The 24,566-nt window shown below is 39.4% G+C and overlaps 1 protein-coding gene across 4 annotated transcripts in view; it reads left to right on the top strand.

The window, feature by feature from the left end:
- SLC44A3 (solute carrier family 44 member 3) overlaps nt 1-21,344 on the top strand; it is a 43,161-nt gene extending 21,817 nt beyond the window's left edge. For 2 of the 4 annotated variants that reach the window (XM_054833155.1, XM_054833157.1), the window contains exons 11-16: nt 4,188-4,344; nt 6,903-6,986; nt 17,251-17,388; nt 17,862-18,098; nt 19,897-19,995; nt 21,090-21,344. In XM_054833155.1, the coding sequence (XP_054689130.1) occupies nt 4,188-4,344; nt 6,903-6,986; nt 17,251-17,388; nt 17,862-18,098; nt 19,897-19,995; nt 21,090-21,095 (721 nt within the window). In that variant the 3' untranslated portion in view covers nt 21,096-21,344. The remainder of the gene's footprint in view (nt 1-4,187; nt 4,345-6,902; nt 6,987-17,250; nt 17,389-17,861; nt 18,099-19,896; nt 19,996-21,089) is intronic. The other 2 variants (XM_054833156.1, XM_054833158.1) reach the window with 2 other exon arrangements.
- The last annotated feature ends 3,222 nt before the right edge of the window (nt 21,345-24,566 follow it).

Genomic DNA, 24,566 nt, shown 5'->3' with positions numbered 1-24,566 from the left:
GCTGAATTAGCTTTGCAGGTGACATATATTTGACCTGTAATACCACCACTGAAAATGGATTTTGCTGCCTTTTATTTCACATGAAACATGAATACATCAAAGATTTTATTAATTTAATAAAATAAACAGAACTTTTTTGCTTAATGATTACTTGTGAAAAGGGCTGTCTTTTAAAAAACCTTCTTTGTTACTACGCTGTTATACATGAGGGTTTATTTTCATCTTAGTGTGCTTAGGTGTTATGTGCGTGTTTACCTTTTCAGTGAGATGAGACTTTTCCCCTCTCTGGGATTAAAGGAAAGTGTATGTAAAGGAAGGTATGGTAACTTGACCCATGTCACAGGCATCACTGTCCTGTCCATGTTTGAACTTATTCAGTAACTCCAGTGCATGTATGTCACTGCACAGAGTTGAAATTAAGGAAGTATATAAGCATTTGCAGGATTGGGTTTTTCCACCTGGCTCTAAGGTGTTCAGCACCACAACTTCCAATAGATTCAGTGAGAGGTGAAATACATACATCTCACAGTAAGTCAAAAATCCAGGTTTATGGATTTACACCAAAGTCGTTGAGAGATGAGCTAGGACCAAATTTTTAAAGGATTCCTCTTCCCTTTTCAAATACATCTGCAATATTTATGAGCATCCTTTGCCCTGCTTACATACTTGACCTAACCCATGTAAAAGAGCCATCAGCATGTGTGTAGTCAGACCTGTCCCTTGTGGTTTTGAGAGTGGGTAAAAAGGCAGTGGGAAGTACAGTCTGTGTGTTCCCTGTTAGTCAGATAATGTCTCTTTTATTACAAATATTGTAATTTATTGTATTTGTTTAAAAACTGAGATTCATATTTACTTGAGGAATATATGATTCTTTCCTTAACACTTCTAAGGTATTTTACATAAAATCTCTTTTTAGGCAGTCTTTGAAACAGTTGAGGCAGGATGGAAGAAAACTGTAAGCAGGGCTCTGAAAAGAAGGACAGGCTTTTGAAGAAATGCTTTCCTTTTTTCTCTTTCACAGAATCATAAAATCATAAAATTGTTTTGGTTGGAAAAGACCTGTTAGATCATCAAGTCCAACTGTTAACCTAGCACTGCCAAGTCCAACCACTAAACCATGTCCTTAAGCACCACATCTACATGTCTTTTTAAATACCTCCACAGGTGGTGACTCAACTACTTCCCTGGGCAGCCCATTCCAATGCTTGACAGCCCTTGCAGTGAAGTATTTTTTCCTGATATCCAATAATAAGCTCCCCGGTGCAACTTGAGGCCGTGTCCTCTTGTCCTATCGCTTGTTACTTGGGAGAAGAGACCAACAGTAGTGAGGGGCCCAAAACTGAACACAGTATTTGAGGTGCAGCCTCAGCAGTGGTGAGTACAGGGGAATGATCACTTCCCTAGTCCTGCTGGCCACACTGTTTCTGACACAAGCCAGGATGCTACTGGCCTTCTTGGCCACCTGGGCACACTGCTGGCTCATACTCAGCCAGCTGTTGACCAACACCCACAGGTCCTTTTCCACTGGGCAGCTTTCCAGCCACTCTTTCCCAAGCCTGTAGTGTTACATGGGGTTGTTATGACCCAAGTGCAGGACCATCTACATCTTTTAGGTGTGTCAAGATTACATTTTTTTCTTAACACAAAAAAGTGTTTTTAAAATAAAAGCTCAGCTGCATGTGTGATCTTTTGATTCAAGGAACTTAGTGTGAAGAAAGATATCAAGTGTCACAGAGCTTGCAAGAAAAGAGAATTGGCAACATTGAAGAAAGAGTATTATTAAAAGATGATATGCTACTGAGTACAGGTTCACAGGATTTTCGAATAGTGGTGTTCTGTGTAAATCAAACAATCCCGTGGTAACATAAAATACCAACGGGAAAAGCAAGCTGTGGCCCTACTCAGTCTTGTAACCAGTTCTATCAGGCAGATTCCTGTTTTTCCCTGATACCCTGTGTGCATGCAATGGAGTCTACCTGCACAGAACTCACTGCACAACATGAACTGTCTACAAAACTTTATGCATATGGCTGACTATGCTTGTGCTAAAGTAATTTCAGGATTTCAGCCATATAATGTACAAAGCTAGGTGAAACTTCATCCTTGAGGATAATTGGGCATAGGTGGATGATAGAGCCAGTCTTCAGCTTGTTTAGAGTCACGAGCATCACCTCTTGTGTTGAGTCACGAGCATCACCTCTTGTGTTTAGCTAGCCATTTTCCTATGTTTTCTACCCTGAGCCAGAATTACAAGGAAAATCTTTGTTTTTCAAATCTGTTTGGAAGCATAGCAAGAAACCTTGTCAGACCCTGTTCTTGTAAGAATTCCTTTGCTAGGAAAAGAAGGTGTGGAAAAGCATCCAAATGTGTAGAAATTTATCTAAACTAAACTTCAAATTTTGACATTCCTGCTCGTTAATCAGTGCTGTTAAAAATGTCAAAACCCTTCTTCATTTTTCTCTTAAGTAGCAAGTAAATTATTAACACAAGAGTAAACTTTGTGCTTTCTGTATTTCTCACCCTTGGTTAACATTTAACTTGCAGAAACTTAATCTTTTATATTCTGAGATCTGACTGAGACTGTTACATGTAAGGTAGTGTACGAGGGAAAAGGAAACAATGGTACTATACGGATAGAATAACTCATCTATATTGTGGTGTATGTGTTTCTAGCACAGAAACCTGATGACTTAAAAAAAACAACCTGCCTTATTCAGTATAAAATTCCACTATCCCCCAAGCTGGTTCCCTAGTTGTAAGACCAAAAATAATAAATGCAACAACTGCTTTGCTGGAATTTCCTATTTAAAATAATGTGGTATATTCACATATTTAAATAAAACTTCTCAGCTGCAAAGTATTTAGTGTTTTGAATGAACCACAATGATACTTTCAGGATTCTTGCAGAACTGTGATATCTGTCTTGATATAGTGTGTGTGATTTCAATCCTTGCTAAAGTGAGGATTTAATAAAAATATATTTGTAGACCTTTTAGCCCCAACCAGTCACTCTCCTACCACTGCCTTTTTATTTTTTAGTTTCTTGTGCAAACTATTAATTTTTCAAGATAAAAGGAAGGAATCACTTATGAAAACAGGTTATTTGTGTTATAAGGTCTGATCTTTACTTAACTACTTAGTCAAACTGCTGCTGGTTCTGTTGCCTGAGTAGATTTTTCAGTATTGGGCCAATTGGCTAAGAGCTGCTTTATAGAAGGACTATTTATGACTATTGATCAGTGGATTTTTTTTAATTCTCTGAAACATGTTTTTAAGGTATTTATAGTGTTAATCTAAGTGTTTGGGTTTTTTTACAGCATTTGAAGAGGGTTGGGGGAGTGGCTTTAAGTGTATTTCCTGGTTTCTATATGAATTCTTGAGAGCTGTGTCATACTACTCTGTAAATGAGTGACATTAAGCTAACCTTTATAAAAGAACCAAGAAAATAAAACTTGTATTTAGGCCAATTTTTTGTCTTTGCTTTTCAATTTTGGGAAACACATTATTTCTCCAAAACAATACAGGTTAGTGTGCAGTAGAATTACAGGGGGTTTAGGCCAAATTATAATTCTAAACATATATTATGATACTCCTTATTTGTGTATTTCATTTTAAAACAAATCCTGTTCAGTGAAGAAAAAAAAAGTATTCATTAACTGAACAAAATTTAAAACAAAATTCAACCAAATTGCAACAATAAAAGTAGATAGTAGATCTCAATTTTACATGTGAGAGCTTGTGATATTTTTTTCTAGTTTTAATTTTACCACTAAAGCAGAAATAGAGGATTCATTCCTTCAGACTAAAATGTTGGAGAAACAACAGTCAAATAAAAGATTGTGGAGAATAAGAGAAGTGACAGAAACTGGAGGAAGGTGTTCAAGGAAATATTCTCAGATGTTGTTCATTTCTGGTATTTTCCATTGTAGGTTTTTCTAGATATTTTTCCATTACTGAATACATCAAAACAGTCATTGCTTAAGAATTAAACTAATCCAATAAAAGTTATAAACTTTCCTTTGAACTAAGGTGAACATTCAGATGAAGTTGGTAGGAAAACTGGAGTTGTTCAAGTGGGAAAGGAGCTAGCAGCTTAATCTTTTAAATTTCCAAACACTGAAGATACAATGTATATCTGCCTAAATAAGTTTATGAAACATTTTTAAATTGTTTGTTTTTCTTTCTAGAAATAAAAGTAGCCCTCCACCTCACCCAGTCCTGTCTTCCATATCGGTTCTTTTTTGCTATCATCTAGGAACTGCTGTAAAAGGCTCTTTTCTAATCACAATACTGAGAATACCAAGGATGGTTCTCTTGTACCTTTATAATGTCCTAAAACAAAAGGTAGGTATGTGCTTCTGTAACACTATAAAAATAGTAGTTAAAAGGTGAGATTCATGAAAAAAAAAAAAAGTGGATAATATACTTCTTGCTTAAAAATGGATGATATGATGTGGGTTTTATATTTTATCCTGTTTTCTTCATTAAGAAGTCTTTTTTTTTTTCCCCCTCTCAACTTGGATATCAGTGCTTCCTTTTTTTCTCTCAACTCAGATATTTTTAAAAGCAGAAAACATCAACATTAAACCCCACCTTTATTTAGTGTTTATATATAAAGGTTTTTATGAAGGATAAAGGAAAAAATCGGCAGAATGCTCTATTTAAAATTTTGCATCATAAATTTTAAAAAAGCAAATGTAAGAACATTATTGTTGCATATAAAATATCTTCTAGAAAAGATTTCATCTGTCTTTTAATGTGAGTTTATAGAAAGAATGTATTAAATAAGAACTATTCCAGAGATTTGAGTAGGATCCAAACCACATCTTTTAAGATATATAAAAAATATAGCTGGGCTGGTTTGATTGTTGCTTGCCTTCATTCTATCTTTTATGCATCTCCGCATCTCTCATCATCTGCTGGAAACATACCATTGCAGTTAGTTCTGGCACTTTGGCAAGCAGGCAGGGCTGTCATGACTGCACAGCTCTGATTTTAGAGGAAGATTTAGGCAAAGTTTTTAAATGTAGATTTTTTCCTCTAGAGTTAACCTTGGCCTTGAAGCATGTTATATATAGTTACGACAGGGTATTTACATTGACCATCCCTGGTACCTATGAGGCATGGGGAGGGGGGGTACAGTTTGTGAATGCTTAAATAAAAGCCCCTTGTAATAAGATATTTGAAGGACGTGTAAGTGTCTGGGTTTATATCACTTTCTTATCAAAGCCTTGGTTATAAAACCTGGTGAGTTGGGTCAGCTAAGAACTTTGTTTAGAGATGGTAGGTGGGATGAGTTATGCTAGACAGAAGGTAGAGTATTTTCTACCTCTAGAGGAAGCAGAATCAGTGGACTTGTTGGGTATGTGGTTTTGTAATCTGAATAGCTGTAGAAGATTTAACTAGCAAAGAAAGATTATTTGTGTCTATAGCAGTGTGCCACAAGCTCCTTTTGGTCCAGTTGCCAAGGATTCAGCTGAGGATGTGACATGAGCTGTAGCTGTAACTCCTGCCAAAGAGGCTATAAAGTGCTCAGGCCAGCTCATGTCCCCAGTCCACAGAAGGATGCTCCATAAAGTAACCTTGCTCCTTGCAGTGGGAGAAAGGACAGACTGCGGCCCCTTTCCTTTGAGGCTCTTTCCACAGAGGGCCGGAGTAGTGGTAGTAAAGGATGGAGAAGTGATGCTGCCTTCTTGTGGAGCTTGCCCAGACTTTGCTACCTTTGCTGTTTTCTGTGGACAGGAGGAAAAGTTAGGGGTCTGTGAGCTTGCAGGTAAATTCACAGACGTTTTCTACACAGCAGTCTTCAAGCAGAATCAGAGAGGAGATTGCAGTTGAAGTCCCTTGCTCTATGTTTTTACTAAACAGTACTTACTGAGATTAATACAGTTTTAGTAAAATCATCTCTCCAGCAATACATGGCAAGATTAAAGTATTTCTCTGCTGTCAGGAGTTTGCATGTACAGTCACCATCTTAAAGGAATTATTCCTGGCATATTTTCAAGAATTTCTTTGGAAAAAAGTTGGGAGGTTCATGGTTTCTGCATGAACAATGGTAGTTGTGGGGACCTGAGGTTTTCATCCAGTGACTAGATGATCTCTGCTTTCCAAAACAAAACGCAAACATTCTGACCTCTGGAAAAAGAAGGTTAAAAAGACTCAAGTATCACTGAACTGAATTTCCTTTTGCTGAGAAAAACAGACAGTTACATTTGGAAGAATACCATGGCTACCAAGATGTCTTTTTCTTGTCTTGCTTGGTAAAATCTTTATATGATGAACAGTTCTGAGCTCATGATGTGATGGGGGTGGTGGAACAAACGCTGAGCCTTTCTGCTCTGTTTTTAGTATGAAATTAATATAGATCAATGGTCTATGAATGGTCTGTTCTAATACACGCTTTCTCCTCCTGTCCTGAAAAATGAATGTATGCTCTGAGTCAGTACACACAGATGTGCATATAGGTGCTTCTGCCCATTCTTTTATTTTTGATCATTAGAGTACCAATCATTTCAGAGTTGTAAAGGGGTTTTGATAAATAAAAAAGTTAAAAATCTGTCAGTGTACTCCCTGATCGCTGCAAAGTGCTGTAAGGGTTACTGACTTGCCTGCCTGTTTTGTTATCCAAGCAGCTGTTAGCTCACAAAGCTGCTTGCAGCACTTACTTTTTTTCCCAGAGACGAATCTTCCATCCACAGGAAGAAAAAAAATATTCTCTGCTCATCAGTCATTAATACTGAAGGGTCTGAATTAAAAACAGTTCCTGTAATCGTAAAGGAAATATCTGCTAAGTGATTGCTTTATTAGAAGAGTCAGTCACCTGTAAAGCAAGTTTTTCTAAAATGCAGTTTTGTTTGAGTCTAGTTCTGTGTCCAGTAACCAAACATCTAATTTTATTGCAGGAGAGTGCATGTGCAAAGTGCCTGTTCAAGTGCTGTTTCTGCTGGGTTTGGTGCCAGGAAATTTGCTTAAGATACTTTAACCAGGTACACTCTATCATCTCTCTGTCACTCAACCATCTGCATACCTAGTCTAGAAACCGTGTGTGTATGCTAGCTCCATGTAGCACAACTAAAGCAACATCCAGTGCATTCAGGCCAAAGTTTCCTGCTGGCCACCTCAACTAAACAAAAAAGTCTTCAAGTGCAGATGGAACTTGTTGCAAAGAAATGGAATTGACAAACATGCAAGGTGCAAGGTTTTAGAAAACCTGTTAATACAGCTTGAGATAGCCCTTTCAGAGGGCCGCTTGCTATTTCTGTAGGTAAGAAGAATTAACATTTTGTTGATTTGTGCCAGACAGTCTACTGAAATACAGAGAGGGTCGAGGTGGAAGGAAGCAATGAAGAAGAAACCCACCTGGAGATGTGTCATTTTCCACCTGAAAGTCCTAAATAAAGAAACTTGAACTTCTGGCTGATTTCCATTATCAATATATCTGGGAATATGATCTATGATGAAAAAGCCAGATGATCTAATACTCTCTTTCTTTGAAAGACATCTTTGTTTTGTTAGCAGTTTTGTTTCAAAAGTGTTTTTATTGGAAATGGATGATTTCTGACATACAGCAGTTTTTCAGATACTTTACTCCTATTTTTTCCTTCCTGATGCTTTTTTCCAAAAGTTTTCCAGCTCTATATACATCGTTGTAAATAATTTTTTCTTTGTCAGTACCCTTTTGTTATCTCTGGTGACCCTGGTATTCTTAATGTGAAAGGGAATCAGATGTTCATGCTGATTCCTAACTCTCTGACTGTTGCGTTCTTTGTTCTTGTTGCTGAGGGTAGTAGTGAAGTAAACAAGACAATTCTGATATAGGGTCTGACTTCTCCTCTAAAGTAGGTGCATAAATTAAGCTTAATCTTGGACCGCTATGAAGAGAAAGTTTTTCACTTAGTTCAGCCTAGATTAAATACTTGTGCAGTGAAATCTCTGGTTCTAGACAATGAATTTTCCAGACTTACATTTTTTAGGTAGATCTTATGGTCACTGACTTGGTGAGGAATCTCCGAGTTCATTTTGACTCCAGGCTTTCCATTTGTAGTCACCCTTTCCCCTTGGCTTCCTGTCGTTCAAAGATACATCCAGCATGTTAGTGTTTACTTTCTCCAGCTGTTGTATCCTATGTGTTTGTTACAAAGAATTCATTACTGTAATGTTCTTCCTTTTGTTTCAGGAGGCTATATTGTAGCTCTTGTTGCCTTAAAAGATTTCCTGTTTCCTAATCTATTGTAGGCAAATTCCTGGTTTTATGAGAGTTGTGGTTTTTAACCTAATGATCATAATACTGTGTTTGGTGTTAGATAATTGTTTGATCATATTTTTGGCAAAGATCATGGTGTTCCACGTGCTCCAAATCCAGGGCAATTTGGGCAAGGGTTAGAGAAGAAAAAGCAAGAACATGCTTTAAGATTTTAATAGAAATTTTATCTGGATGAAGGGATAACATTGGTGTCAGATATTACGTTCCACAGAGTAATTAGTATATCTAATTAGGTTTTATTTTTTTCATATAAAGAATGCATTCAAGCCTATTTCATAAAAAAATAAATTTTGACTAAGACTGAAAATCTTCACCTTCGATTTTGTAAAATCTGTGGCCAAATGTAAAAAACAAAACAAAACCAAAAGGCAAGCCTTGCAGTTTAAAGCAGCTTAACATATGGCTTGATTAACAGAAGTACTGAACTCTTAAGAGCTCTTACTAAGATTAGTGAAAGCTGCTGGGTGCAGCCTTGACATTTCACATAGGTGTTGAACATGGACTTGAGAGTAGGACTTGGGAGGGGTTAAAAAATTGCTTGTACCTATGTTTCTAACATTTTGAAAGTATTTTTTAGTTCAGATTTTAATTTTTGTGTGAGTTGAAATTACTGAAATGTGGACAGCTGTTACAAAAGTTGGTCCAAATCTCATTGTGTGCGTTAACATTCCTTACTATATTTTTGCTTGTATTCTAGTATTACTTTCACTATAGTAATAAGCATATAATTACCTGAAACTCTAAAAAACCCCCCAAAAAAACCTTCCCCATCACTTTTGCACTATTTTCTTTAACCTGATGTTTTATTGCTTAGAAGATTTAAATTCTTTCTGCTCCTTCATTCACAAGTTTAATCAGGATTAAACAGAGCCCCTTGTTTTTCCTCTGGGGAACTTGCAGATGAGAAACAGGTGCTGGAGGAAGTAACACTGGTGATAGCGTGTCAGCTTCTTTCTTTCTGTGCAGTATCAACCAAGTGCTCTGTTACATTACCAAAAAGTACTTTTTGGGCTGAGGTGCCATCTTTCAGGTGGGATTTAATGCTGACTTTGATAGTTGCATGCATCCCTGAAGTGACTCATTCTCTGCAGGCTCAGCTAAGTTTTGTTCAGCTCTCCTCGAATGTAACTGATATGGGGCCAGAAAGGTACCCTGTCATCTTCCCATTGTGACACAGTTCTGTCCTAGATGTTGACAGTTGCCATATTTCCAGTGGTGGTTGTTGGAGGAGGGGTAACGTAAACCCAGCATCCTGTGCAGATTGCAATGTGGATAATTACGTTCTGCCTTCCTAAATTTCTCTTGGATTTGCAACTGGATCCTGTGCTAAACTGTGGTGTAGTGTTGCTATGTGCTGTTAAACAGTTCACTCCTTAAGCTGTTCCATTTCAGTCATGGGCAAAGTGATTCATGTGTGTGTATAATCCATTAGTAACAATTGTAAAGCACTCTGGGTTCTATCTGGATGAAAAGTGCTTTGTGAATATAAAGTCATTATCCTCACTTGACAGTTCTGTTTGCCAACACTTGTCAGAATTACCACAGATTTTTCATCTGCTGGCTCTGATGGCTTCAGTATGTTCCAGATAAACATATCCAATCATCTCAAGTAAAATCTGGGAGATCGAAATTTCTCTTCCGTAAAAAGAATATAGTAGGGTTTTTAATGTGGTTTGGGAGCTACAAGGTCTGTCTGTCTACTGCTTTCTTAAATTGTAGTGGTAGTCATAACTTCTGATACATCAAAGCACTTGCTTTTTCTTTCCTTTACAGCCTTGTTGCAGTGACTTTTTTTTTTTTAAACAATATATCTGTTTCAGGATAGTTTTGCTTTTCTGTGTCTGCTTTGGGTTCATTTGCAGCCAGTTGGCAAGCAACCGCTCCAAAGCGCAGCACATGGATTTCTGAAGAAGTTGCTGAGCAGTATGTGGTTTCTGTATTTTCATCAGCACAGTTACGTGCAGTGTAGCCTTCTGGACCCTGTGGTAGCCTTACTGAAGTCAGCAGTGTGTTAGCCTGCATTTGCTAGTACTGAGACCCTTCACTGATACTGAAAGCCAGCAACTGTCTACTGTAAAAAAATAGAAGCAAGTCTGTCTAATGGTTGTATATCCATGGCAGTTGGTTGTCTCTTAAGCTTTGGATGGAAGCCTATCAGGAGCTTGCAGTTAAATGCCTTGTGAAGTGACCTAGATAAAATTTGTGCATGCTAATGTAAGTACAGTTCTCCTCTGCACTGCCAAGCACATTGTGCCTCACCCCATCAAGTACTTCTTTTTCCTCCCTAAAAAAATACTGCATTCTAATCTTACTGGCAAAATTGCTTCTAGATGTTAGGTTAAATTTTCAGTCGTCTTGAAAATACAGTTGACTAAAACGTTCATCTTCCATGAAATTGTATTTTAAATATGTTTTCCTTCTAGAGGCTTTATGTATGCACTAACAGGAAATGAAATTCCTTAGGTCTTTACTTGCTCTGTTGGGTGAACCATGTAGGGGATAGAGGTGAACAAGACTGACTAATTCTTGCTTTGATACCTTTCTCCTCTTCCCTATCCACCCCCACCACCCCATCCCCCCATCCCCTGAAAAAAAAAAGAGGAAGAAAATAAAAGGCAATGAAGCAAGTGACCAATAATTCAGTGCTTTTAAGCAGAGCAATTTATGCGCAGCTCTCTGGAAATGTTCAGTTGGTTTTATTTCAGAACTATCAAATGAGAACATTGTCATATTAACTGCAGAAGCCACTGTAAGCAACTCCAGTAATGATGAAATCACAATGTAATGGGTACTTAAAGCAGGATCCTTGTGGTCCAACCCCTGTGATTGATATGGAGCCCAACAGTGAGATGCTGCAGGAAAGGACACCCAGTTGCCCTCCCAGGAGAAAGTTGTGTTGGTCCTACCTACTGGATGACAGCCATGGAGGGAGCAGACAACACACAACATAGGAAGCAAGGAAAGTTGAAGGAGAAGATTTTCTCCAGTAAGTCCAGTCTGCAAATATAAGGTGGAATGGAAATAAGGAAAGTTGTGCTTCTTGGGCAGCTTGGGAAAATTCAGGAGGCTACTGAAGGGTTTCTTACAGGTAATTAGCCTAAGGATCAAAAATAACTGTTTCTGTATTAGCTGTGTGCTTATTGGTTAGAAGTGGGGGAGGAGAATATTCTCCATGTGTTTGTCAACCACAGGACAATAGCCTTTAGTTGACAAGGCTGCAGAAAGGACAGATTCACTTCTGGAAGGTATGAGATTAAATACTTGCACCAGAAAGAAGGGGGACAAATGCCATTGTACAGGTTGCTGGTTAGGTGATCAGACTTATCTCACAAGAGGGGACTGGAATATCCTGGTGTCTACTTTGAGAAATGAAAGGTAAGAGCAAGCCTGTTAGCCATCTATGAGTGTATCAGGAAGAGAAACAGCGGGGAGGGATACGAGCCAAGACAAGATCAGCAGAAGAATGAGTAGATGTAAACTGTTCGTGAATAAACGTTATCTGGAAGTTGGAAGACGGTTCCTAAGGACCAGAGAGACGGCGGTCTGGAATAGCACCAAATGTAACGGCTGGGAGAGGGAAAAGCCCTAAGTAGTTTAAAGAGGGAGCTTTCCACTTGATAGAAGAAATCGTATAGTGTAATCTGAAATAGCCACAGACTGGAGTGACTGAAAGCCCCTTCCAGTCTTGCATGTCCTCATCTCTTCAGTGGGGCCTCACAGGCCCATGTTGCTCTAATTTCCCACCGCTATCCAAGAGACACAGTACAGCTTTCTGACTGGGTCACTAACTGCTGTACAGCAGCCACAGAAATGTCATTGCCTCTTGCTACCACTGGATTTTGTTTCCTGAGGGGATTCCACTGGCAGCTGTGACACTTGCAAGCTAAGACACTTAAAAGTCCAGCCTGAGCTGCACAGTGTTGCACTATGTGTAGCTAATCAGGGCAGCCCCCAAGAGAGCTGGCAGCAACAAGATCAGATCAGGCTGAAAATACCAGCAGAGCAGAAAAAGCTGAAGTGGGATGTGAGACCAGCATGTCTCCTGCTTCTTTTTTAAGAAGATTCTGTTGCTATGGCAATCTTCTCTTCCGCAAGCTCATTTTATTAAAGCAAGTCCTAGAATGGAGGACTGAATTCAGCTGTTACACAAAGTAGCAATTATTCTCAACAATTGGGGAACTTATGGCCTGGACCTGAGCCACAGTGCCTTTCTCATGAAACTAGCAGGTCAATTTTTCCAAGACCCTTGACATTCTGTGTTGTGAGGCACAGAAGGATGTATTCTTTAAATAGTTTTTTTTGCATACTGTGGTATTTGGAAATATGTAAACATTCACTTTCCTTATTTATTCATGCTGACACTGAGAAACTGGTGTCTAGTTCCCAGGCTCCAAGCCAGAGGAGGCTTGTGTTCGCAAACCTGGTGATACCGTACCAACTTGCTGGTGCAAGGGTAAAGATTGTTCCTGACCCACTATCTCCCACACATTCTGATCAATGGTATGCTGTCAATGCCATTATTACTTGCTTGTCACCATAGCAGAGACTACCACTGTAAAACATCAATTCTTTAAGCAAAGATAAAAAACATAATAGCTACATTGGGCCAGACTGAGTCTCCATCTAGCTCAAGTATACCATCTTCAGCAGTGGCTGTGAGTGAACGCTAAGGTAGAACAAGTGTGTATTTCCCAGTCCCCGTACTGTTTCTGAATCTATTTTCAGACTAGGGGCTTCTTGAACTGAGTATGTTTTCTGCGTGTTTAATAACTCTCAGTGGATTGCTTTTCCCTGAACTTTTCAGTCTCTTGAGCTCATGTGAACTTTTAGCAGCTAGAGCATCCTTTGTCCAGCAGTTTACAGCTTACAGACTTACAGTGAGAAGAATCATAGCATGGTTCAGGTTGGAAGGGACCTTAAAGATCACCTAGTTCCAACCCCCCTGCCATGGGCAGGGACACCCTCCGCTGGACCAGGTTGCCCAAACCCCCATCCAACTTGGCCTTGAACACTTCCAGGGAGGGGGCATCCACAGCTTCTCTGGGCAACCTGTTCCCTCACAATAAAAAATTTTCTTCCTTAGATCTAATCTAAATCTATCTTCCTTCAGCTTCAGGCCATTCCCCCTTGTCCAGTCACTCCATGCCCTTGTAAACAGTCCCTCTCCAGCTTTCCTGTAGGCCCCTTTAGGTACTGGAAGGCTGCTCTAAGGTCTCCTTGGAGCCTTCTCTTCTCCAGGCTAAACCACCCCAACTCTCTCAGCCTGTCCTCACAGGAGAGGTGCTCCAGCCCTCTGATCATCCCTGTGGCCCTCCTCTGGACTCGCTCCAACAGCTCCATGTCTTCCTTGTACTGGGGACCCCAGAGCTGGACGCAGTACTCCAGGTTGGAGTACTCACAAGAGCAGAGTAGAGGGGGAGGAGGAGAAATACCATCTGTTTTCTTTGGATCCTACTACTTCATATGGTCCTCCCCCTCCCTAGTCTGTCTTCTGGAAGAAATAGTGAGCCATCAAACCCTACCTACCCTCTCCACATTTCTCGTGATTTTGTAGGCCTCTTACCGCATTATCCTTCAGTCATCTCTTTTCCAGACAGAAGAGCCTGGTGTACTCAGTTGGTCCTCAGACAGAAAACATTCTATACCTTTTGGATCATTCCTGCTGCCTTTCTTGCAAACATTTCCAAGTCCGCTAAGGCTTTTGTGCATGGGAATAGAATACATTCTGTAGAAAAACACATTTAAATAACCTGTTTCTAAATGATAGCAGGGTCTTAACTGACCGTGGTCTACCATCTTAGTCTTCACAACTGTCTTTTCTTTGAAAGGGATTGAGTTGTTCCACATACCCTACAACTGGAAAATTAATGGGATATCTAAGCTTCTTAGTCCAAAGTCCAAGTTGATTTGCAAATATTGGTAATAGATTCTGTGCGTTAGGTGTTCTTTGGTGGTAAGGATGAGAAATCATTTGAGCTCGTTTCTGTGCAACTCTTGAGTTTCATGGAAACATACATATGCTTAAATGTTAGACATGTATTTTGTTAGTGAGAACATGTAGATTTCTATGTGGCTGGATGGGATCAGGATACGGGGTGTGTATGGGAAGCTTGAGAATTGTGAGGAAAGTGTACGGAGCCACAGTCGAGGCTGAACAAGAAACCCTTCAAATGGTTGGGGGGTTTTTTGTTTTGGGTTGGGTTGGGTTGGGTTTTTTCCCCTCAGAAATGTATTTTTTGCTGAAAGGTAGAGATCACTTGGCTAAATCTTCAGCTTGAACTAGTAACATGCTTGCTTCATCTACGTCAACGACTAGTTTTGTAGCCTTAAGCAGTTCATTTGTTTCTGTGTCTCTCTTAGTCCTTCTGTAATGTTGGATTATTACCAGGCTGCCTTTCTTGCTTGGATGTTAAGAGTAGTTGATACTTAGATGATTTGTTGAAGTTGTAATTGTTATAAATGCCATTTTTTATCAACTGGTTCGTACCATGACAAATCCCTACGCAGGTAGTATTCAGTCTCCAGCATTATTTTCAGTCTTTCAAAGATAACTGTTCTAGTTAATAAGTATCAGAAATTCTTTTCATTGCACATTCCTTGGATACCAAAGCGGCTAATTCAAGAGTGCAAACAGATGGTTATTTATTTTAAGTTTGGAAACAGTGTTTGTACAAGTGCACGTGCATTTTCAACATTCTTTTTAATTTTTAAAACAGGACGTTTTTTGCTATTTATAATGAATACGGAATCTCTGTTTAATTTATTGGCAAATTTATACTGACCTCATCAGATCAGGATCTGCTCTGTGAATTTAGTTCTTAAGGGACAGAAACAAACTTAGGAAACCCTTTTCCACTTTGTGTCTCAATTTCCTGCCTGTTAATGGGAATGATGAAACAGACTTAGCTTACAGCATGTTATAAAGATAGGTCTATCCATGTTTGAAATATGCAGCGCCAGCTACAGATGGAAGACAGAGAGGAGGCTCAACTTGAGGCCGTCTACCCCATGCCTGTGTCCTGGGGAAATGGTAGCCCAGCAAGGCTGGCACTGGCCTTACCAAACTGCCAGGTTTCCTGCTGCCATGTCCTGGGCTGATACTACTGCAGGCGAGCTTGCAGGCCATCAGGTTTCCTTGCACGGGATGGTGGCAGGCTGCTTACAAAGCTGTCAGGTTGTGAGGCAGGTGGGACAAGGGTGCTTCTGTTTCAGAGGTGTAGGCAACCGAGAAGGCAAAGGTATTGTGGTCAATGCCTGACCGAGCCGAAGGGTACACCTATCTGCCGATCCTGTTACAGTGCTCCCCAGGGAAAGGAACAGAGTCAGTTTAAAGGAAAGTTAGCACAGAACGCATTTTTTCCTATTTAGGAATGAAGTGAACTTGCTTGTTTAAACAGATTTTTATGCAGATACTGTATGCGTTTCTGTAGAGTTCAGTGGAGCCTTTGATTTTTCTTAGAGTAGGCAATAAATCCATGGTCTTTGTTTATACTTTTTCCATCTAGGGAAGCATTTGCTACTATGTAAGTACAATATTTACAGGTTGTCAGTGGGTTTTTTGCTATCAGAGAAAAAAAAAATCCTTTGTCATATATAAAATAAATAATATCCACAATAAAGAGACAAAGGATCTTTGCATTTAATTTCTTTCTTTCTGTGTAATATTTTAAGATGATGTCAATATAGCTTTGCTGCACTACAGTCTGTTACAGAAATTGCTATGGGGTAAAACTGGACTTGCAGAAATAAATTTTCTGTGCCTTCAGATATCTGACATCTTACTTGTAAGTAAGAAAAAACAGATTTTTGAACAGGAAATGTTTTGCAGTAGGCCAGTATAATTCATTTTCAGCAAACCAGTTATGGTTTGGTTTTGGGGGGTTTTTTTCACTTCCAAGTGAAGCAGAAGGTAATCTTAAGTGCCAAATACATGTTGGGGTGTGTAAATTCCTTCAGAACAGTAATCCCTTGCACACTGTGGTTCTTACTGACCGTACCAGATGTGCTTAATGTTTTGTGGCATAATCCACCTTCTAATATTTAGAGTAAAGGGAAACTACTCTTAAGAGTTACTTGCTGGTAAAGGTCAGCATATATTTCGGGTATCTTGAGGGTTGGTTTTCTTAGCTGATATTTTGGACACAGTTTCAAAACCTTGTTGAGGAGTTCCATAAATGGGACATGTATGTCAAATTATGCACAAGTGCTAAAATAATCCAATCTATGAAGGTAAATATTCTGTCCTCCCCACCTGTCTTGGCAAGTTTCCACAAAAAGAAATCTTTTAAAATTCTCAATACATCAAAAAACTGTGAGTGCCCCTACTGCCTGTTGAAATTCTGTGGCCTTTTGGGGGTTCTTTTTGTGATATATCACTGGGCGAGTTCAGGATCCTTTAGCTGTTCTTTTCCAGTCATTTTCACAATTGGTTTCATCTTTCATGAAAAGGTTTATTTTATGGCTATAGCCATAAGTTTGAATTTCAGTAGCACACGAATAGTTTGAAAGGACTGTGTATAAAAGCTTTTTGTCAACTTTTAAATGACTTGATAACTACATAACTTGATTGTTTCACATAGTTTGCCAGCAGTCTTGGAGACAGATTCATAGAAAATAAGCAAGTAAGTTTGGATAGTGTGACTCCAGGTAAGTAAGTGTTTTGTGGTAATTGTGTAGTATTCATTAACAAAAATTAGGGCAGTGAACTTTGGTGTTTTAAAATAAATTGGATAAAGATGGATTCAGAAATTTATTTAGTCATTATTCTAACATTTGCTAATGGTGGAAATTATGTAGAAAAACTATTTGAAGTTAGAAGCCTAGTTATTATAGTCACTTAAAATAAAATTGCCATATTATGCAAAATAACTTTACATTCATGAAGTCAGTATTTCCAAATAGAGTTTTAAGGCTTTGCATTTTGCTGAAGTAAAATCTAGATTTCAAGAGTCTTTCCCCTCTCACTGCATTATCTTCTCTCATTTCAGCATGCATACACAACTACAGCCATACATGGGACAAATTTTTGTACATCAGCAAAGGATGCTGTCTTTATTTTGGCAAAGAATTCTGCTAAACTTGCATCCATTAGCTGTTTTGGAGATTTTATACTATTTCTAGGAAAGGTAAGAGTAAGAAAAGTACTCTTCTGTAAGAACGAAGTGAAAAGTCAGGATTTCATTCTCTTTTCTTACACCTAAAGTACATAAGGTTTATGTACGTTAAACTCAATGTTAATGCTGTAAAATGAGTTCAGGAAAGAAGAAAATGTTTGAGGAATTTAATCCTTTTCATAGTCTTTACAGAGTTATTTAGTTGTATTACAGTAGTGTCCTTGGCACCACTCTTACTGTTGCCATTGCAATGAGTCTTTGGTAAATACATAGTAAAAGATTGCCTCTGCCCTACAGAATTTACGCACTGAATTGAACACAAAGTGTGACAACTGTGTGATGCATAGCTGTCTGCCACAGGAGATGTGCTGTTAAAATATTGGCTGTAATGTATTTGCGTTAGGGTTTTGGGGATTTTGTTTTTTTTAAAACAACATCTTTACATGATTAATGAGGCTGCATTTCTCTCTCACTGCCCTTTACAGGTGTTTGTTGTATGTTTTACTGTTTTTGGAGGATTGATGGCATTTAACTACCATCGGGAGTTGCAAGCTTGGGTAGTTCCTCTGTTGCTGGTTGGATTTTTTGCCTACCTGATATCCCACAGCTTTCTGTCTGTGTTTGAAGTGACAGTGGATGCCATGTTCCTTTGCTTTGCTATTGATATGGAAACAAATGATGGATCTGCAGAGAAGCCATACTTTGTGGATCAGGAACTGCTGGTAAACCACTGTGATAATGGCAAAGATGTTTGAGCCATTATAAGCTTTTGGGGACTTTTTCTTTCCCCAAGACCTGGTAATTTGAACACACAACCCATGCTATTTCCATTCCAACACCTTAGAACAGGATGGGCTCAGGGATACAAATCATATGTGAATTTATAAACTCAAGTAAATAGCTCTTTCTGACTCCTGTGTGCTAGCTATGATCTGCTGCCTGTTAGATCATAATTTGTAAGTAATGGCTGAGTTTTTAGGCCTTTAATTAGATATATGTTCAATATATTGTTGGTAATTAAAAAATAGCAATAGATGAGCTAGCTGTGGAGACCAATCCATGGGGTGCCCCAAGATGAGATGTTTATATTTGTTGTGACTTACTATACAGTGATGAGCAAAAGTAACCAAGGAGCTTCTTGTTGCCAGCAGCAGATCAGGTATCCATCCACATCCTATGGATGCTGTAGTTCTGAACAAACTTCATGCAAACTTGAGTTGCTCTGCTTCATACCTATACAGATTATGCCAAAATACTGTCTTCTGTCTCTTGATTACAAAATTCTTCTGCCTCTGGACTGATTGTTCTGTGTCTTTACCCTCACAATTATTGTATTGTATTACAAGCGTTTCCATGGAGAATTGTTACATAGCTAATAGTGTTGGAGAGCTTTATTTAATGGCTATATCTGAAGATGCAGGTGTTTTTCCTTTCATGCTATTTTTGCAAGTTCTGTCTTTTCCTTCATAAACCATGCGACAAAGAAATTCTTAGTGATTTATGAAAAACAAACTCAGCAGCCAGAATAGCTCATATGATATGAATCTTCTGGATTAATTTCTTCAGGACAGTGTCGGAAGAACTGTTTTGTGGTTTTGTGTTTTTTTTTTAATGCTGCTGTTAGATTCCCTGTAATGGTCATAGAATTTTGTTGAAAACAAAAAAAACAACAAAAAGGCAGCCTAAAGATAGACTTAACCCTTTGTACAGAAGAAAGCAGATAGATGTTCTTTGGCTTTGATTCAGAACAGTACTTAAGCACACGTCCTGAATAGGAATATGTTACTGAATGGAAAACTCTGAAGCCTTGACCTCTGTTCTCCTTCTGTTTTGCCAAATGCTAAAATACTTTTCAAGCCAATTCTCCTTCATGAAACAAACAGAGGCTTTCTTTTCTCCACTTCCAAACTTTGTGGTAGTTTCTCTTTAACTCTGGTCCTAATTCCTTGTAATTAGCCATGCCCTAGGGCCTTGGGTGAAGAGAGGATTTCCCACAGGGGTAAGGAGTCTTCCAAGCCCGGCAGGCTGTGTAACCTTGTATGGAAAAACTGGGGGCAGCATATCCAAACTCCTCCTCATTGCACAATCAAGAGTAAGTTTGCTCATGTAGCCAAGGACTTGGAGTTTCCCAACACGTGGAGGCATTTGACTTGGGACGTCTGTATTACAGATGGGTTACAAACATCTGGGGGTGGAAGGGAGGCTCTGTGGCCCTCAGGACAATATGCGGCAGTGGGCAGAGAGCTGGGTGGGGGATTTCAGACAGCCAGAGTCCTCATTCCTGTAGCAGGAGATGTAACAGAGATTCTTGATTCATCCTTCTCAGTTGCATTCATCACCATTGCTGCCTCTGCAAGTAATTCATCACCCTCTGCTGCCTTCCGGTATCACTCAGTGTCATCCAGTTAGGAACCAGCTACAGTTTCTTAGCCCTGGGCTAATTATCTTCTTTTACCAGGTATTTTTATTTACACAATGGTTTGCATTCCCAAATGATCTCATCCTGGTTTTTGCTCGTAGAGCTTTGTGAGTCAGAGCAACAAGTTAACAGAAGGGCAAAAACAGAGAAGCATGAGATCTTTCCAGGACAATGAAGATGGGACAGAGCTCCAGCCTATGGTGAGACAGGAGTGTGGGATATGTATTTGTCTGTCAGCTAATGTGCGTGCCTTTATATCCCAAGAAGAATGGATGTAGGCTGTCATGTATCTCCTGATGTCTCTCAGCAGCCAGCATGCTGTACCCAATATCCTGTTTTTCTTTCTATTGCTTTCCCTCCTCAGGAAACCCTCTGCTGGTGCAAAATGGATGGATCAAATATTTGTCGTCATCCTTCTTCCCATTCCCAAGTATGCCCAGCAGAGGAGGAGAAAGATCGGACAATGGCAAGGGGGTGGGAGATAAATCCTATTCAGATAGTCCTTCATGTGTCTGCGGTAGGAAAGTCAGAAGAGTGGTAGGCTGCTTGAGTTCATGCCGGAACTGCTGAAGTTTCAGAGCTAAGAGCCCTTCCCTCCCTCCGTGCCCCATGCCCCCCTTCTTTCTTTCTTTTCTGTCAGTGTATATATTTATTTACTGTTTTATGATGGGGTCAGAAAGCTGAGGTGCCAGAAGGGAGTGTTCCCCCACACCCAGGCTTGGGAAAGTCCTGAGAGTAAATGCTCGCTAACTGTCATCTGAAAAATATTGCAAATTGCCCAACCTGAGAAGCTGCCCCAGCAAGTTCAGAATCTGGGCTGATTTTCCTCCGGCATCGGGGGGGGGGACCAAGCCACGGCTGCTGGAGAAGATTCCGCAGCAACAGCTACTCTGGCACCTACACTTGGATGCTACTACTAGTGTCTTGTGCGCTCCTAGTGACTTCTTACACCAGTGTAACAGATGTTGGTGATTTTTCTTGATCTGCTTTCAAGAGATACCAGGCTCTAGCAAACTCTCACGCAATCTCATGGGTGTTCTGCTGTAGGCAGAGCATTGCTTCAGTTTATTGCTACAGTGAGGGATAGTTCTACTTGATTTTTTCATTGTTTGGGTCTGTTATTGCATTCTTCAGTAATTTTTTGCCAAGCATAGAAACTGGGGTGGGTGGGGGAGGAGTTGATTCGAGACACAAAAGAACCTTAATTATTTTCCCAGTTAACTTTTACAGCATTTAAATGCAGTAGCAGGACTAGTGCTACACATTATTTGACTCCTTTTTTCTCTCTTCGTAGACTTGAATGTGAAGTGCACCAGGAAGTATGAAGGCAGATCAGCAATAGAAAAAACAGTCATGGAAAAAAGGTTACCAATACCCCAGGACAAAGCATTAGTTCTCCAAATCTCTGTTGTACCTTCTGCACTGGTAAAATGACACACAATCTGTTTGTACGAATAATGTATTTTGTGTGTCAGCACATCTGATTTTTATTAATATACTTGTTATGATGGTCTGAAACTTGTTAATAAACAAGCTCCTTGTAAATATCTATGTTGTCAGACTAAAAATACTAAGTTGACAAGGTCATCAAGCTGTCCCTTTTAGCTTTTTGATGTGTCAGCTAACAGGGCTTTTTTTCATGCTTCTCTGAGAACACTGGCTAGTCACCCCTGGATCAGTAAACATAGAAACATTTGTAGAGGAGGCACTCTGAGATGACTGTTTCCTGATTTATTCTGTATATCTGAGCAGCCAGTGCAACTAATTAAGGAACAGTACTGAGCTCATTAATGGAAATTACCATTGATAGAAATTCTCTGTAGTCAAGATAATGAATGGTTATGAGGTAGGTGTCTTTCTTTTATTTATACTCTTTTGGGAATGGTTTTTATAAGTCAGTATCATAAACTATCCACTGGCTCCTCTCCAAAGGGCAGATGAGGAATAGCCCTTTTTTTGTAAATAAAAATAAGCAACTACCTTCCCTTTGCAATTGAAAAGACAAAGGATGTAGAAAAATTTGTATCTGGATTTAAAGCTTGAAAAAGAAGTAGCAGATGAGCAGTGGCTGGACAGAAATGAGATACGAGGATGTTATAAATACTACTTTATAGAAATGTTAGCTGTAACATAGAATCATAGAATGGTTTGGGTTGGAAGGGACCTCAAAGATCATCTAGTTCCAACCCCCCTGCCATGGGCAGGGACACCCTCCACTGGACCACATTGCCCAAAGCCCCATCCAACCTGGCCTTGAACACTTCCACTTAAACATGGATGTGAAATACAAACTTTGTACCTGGACCCTGGTTATAATGCACTTCCGTGGGCTCCACCTTATAGTGAGTATGGAGCAGTTTTAGATTTTACTCAGTGGCACATGATTTTATTATTTTTATTTCAAAAGCTCCTTTAACATTTTGTTTGAGGAGAGGTTTGAGGTGGGAAGATGACTCCTCCAACCAGGGATTTCAGTAAAGTACGTGTCAGCATAGGAAGTGAGACATTACTGCAGGTAAATGACTCATAAGCTGCCATAATGAATAGACTGATAAACCTTGATTAGTTACAGCTTGGAGGTGACATACAGAAAAACTCATTGATGGCCTGAATGACAAATCTGTTTCAGCTAACTACTGTATCTGATCTCCTGCTGTTGAAAGGAGTCTAGCTATCTGCTAGGGAATGCTAAGAAATGTTTGCTTTTTATTCTTCATTTAATTAACTTTTGTCTGCTTTAATATGAGCCACTTCAAGAAGCTGAGGAATATGGGATAGGTGAAAATGGGGAAGAAGTAGATTAATTACTCTCTGCCTGGCAGGTGAAGCTGATGGTGTACTGGTTGTGACTCACCACATCTCATTATTTAGAACGGTACACTCAGGTACTTCTGGTGCTTGGCTTGTGGGTGCTGTGGGAACTGAAAATCATGCTGAATGAGCAATAGCTCCCTAATCGTGAGAAAGTGTGCAGATCTGGTACTTACAGAGGGGCAAAACTTTTTTTTTGCCACAGGTCTCAGTAAGATTGCTTCCAAGTACTAGTGCCTCCACAATGTAAAAATTATATTTAGCAATTTACAAAATATTGCAGGTTTGCTTGGAAGTTAAAAAAATCAGTTATTACATGTTGGGGTTTTTTTTCCTGTTTGTATTTGATACTCACACTGCATGTTTTGGCCCTTGACTCGGGAACTCTCTGGTGGAAGAAGAGGGAAATTTTTATGTAAGTATGTCCTGGTTTTCAGACAAGCCCTAGATGACCTCCAGTGGTCCCTTCCAATCTCAAGAATTCTGTGATTCCATTCATTGCAATTATGATGCAGCATCATTGCCTTCACTGCAGTTCCTGGGTGGGGAAAGGACTTCTAGACACTTACTACAAAGCTTGGTTTGCTTTTTAAAGAAGGAAGGTACTGAAAAATCCCAATTAAGCTGTATTTGAGTGTGTTTCATTTAAACAATGCTGTACTGCCCACAGTCCAGAAATTACAACTGTGACAGTATGTTTTGAGTCACGTATAATTTTTACAGGAGTTCCAAATGTATACCTTTCAATTAAATTTTGTACACAAAGCATAGCTTTATAGCTTTCAGGTGCAACACAGGACCTACTAATCTTATATACATTCCACTAGCAATTGTGTCAACAACCTCCAACTGTAGCATGCCTGCGCTGCAGGAGTCCTCACCTGAGTTAGAGGGATAAAGCACCCCACAGAAGCTGATGCTATTTAGTGCTCGTTTCTCATTGCTGTCTTCCCCTGCAGGATAGTGTAGCCAGGCAACTATAAAGCAGGCTGGAAGTAGGTGCTGGGGTTGGATGTAGGCACAGCTTGTGTGAGTACGTAGTTAGTACTAGTTCAGGTACTGATGCTTGTCCAAGCTGCTTCTGGTGTTTCAACCTCTGCCCTGTAAAGCAGCCCAATGCTGCATGAACTCTTCTTTCCTGCAGCTATGGAAGATTGGATTCAGAGGAATGAAAGGTACTTTTATAACTGTATTCCTTAGAAATAGGAGGTGGGGACTACTGGTGTCTGTATACCAGGAAATGGCTAAGTATTTACAGCTTATTGTTTTAAGCAAGGCAGTTTGGATTTGGTCTTGCTTGGTGTCTACTTCAAACTCTGCCTTAATTCAGTTATGATTCCACTGGATACCTCTGTGGATGAAAGAAAACAGGCATGCTGAGAACAGTTTATGTGTTGTTTTGCTTCCTCCTTCAAGTACATACATAATATATATGTGCAAACAGTTTAAAGCATAAGTTTCGGATTCAGAAAGAGCAGGAGGGCCTGGTTCAGGCTTTCAAAAAGAGACCCTGCTTTCACCCAAACTATGAAAGCAACAAAGCTTTTGTTTTTGATCACAGCACTGCTTTTCAGCATTCAATACAATAGTTCTAAATTGTTAAATACTATTATTGTGAAGAAGGGGAAATGGTATAGTTTAGGACGAGCAGGTCTTAACAGACATCTTGGTAATAATTCTCTTGCCTCAGATGCAAGGCTTGGACTGGTGACCTCCAGCGGTCCTTTCAAATTTAAATTCTGTGAAATAAATAAGCTTAAGACCTATTCAACAAATAGGTCAGTTGAAAGACAGGTCCCCACATCCAAAAATAATAGAAACTAATGGAGCAAAGCACAATTTCTAGTCTTGAGGGAAGAATTTTTCACAAGTCCAGAACTTGCAAGTATAAAACATTTTATATGTTAATATAAATAAGTTTAATCTGCAGTAAATAGTTTTAAAATATCTTTAATTTTTT

Source organism: Grus americana, chromosome 8 (assembly GCF_028858705.1).
Source record: "Grus americana isolate bGruAme1 chromosome 8, bGruAme1.mat, whole genome shotgun sequence".
NCBI lineage: Eukaryota > Metazoa > Chordata > Aves > Gruiformes > Gruidae > Grus > Grus americana.
The sequence above is the reverse complement of the archived record's forward strand: the minus strand, read 5'-3'. Positions and strand labels throughout refer to the sequence as shown.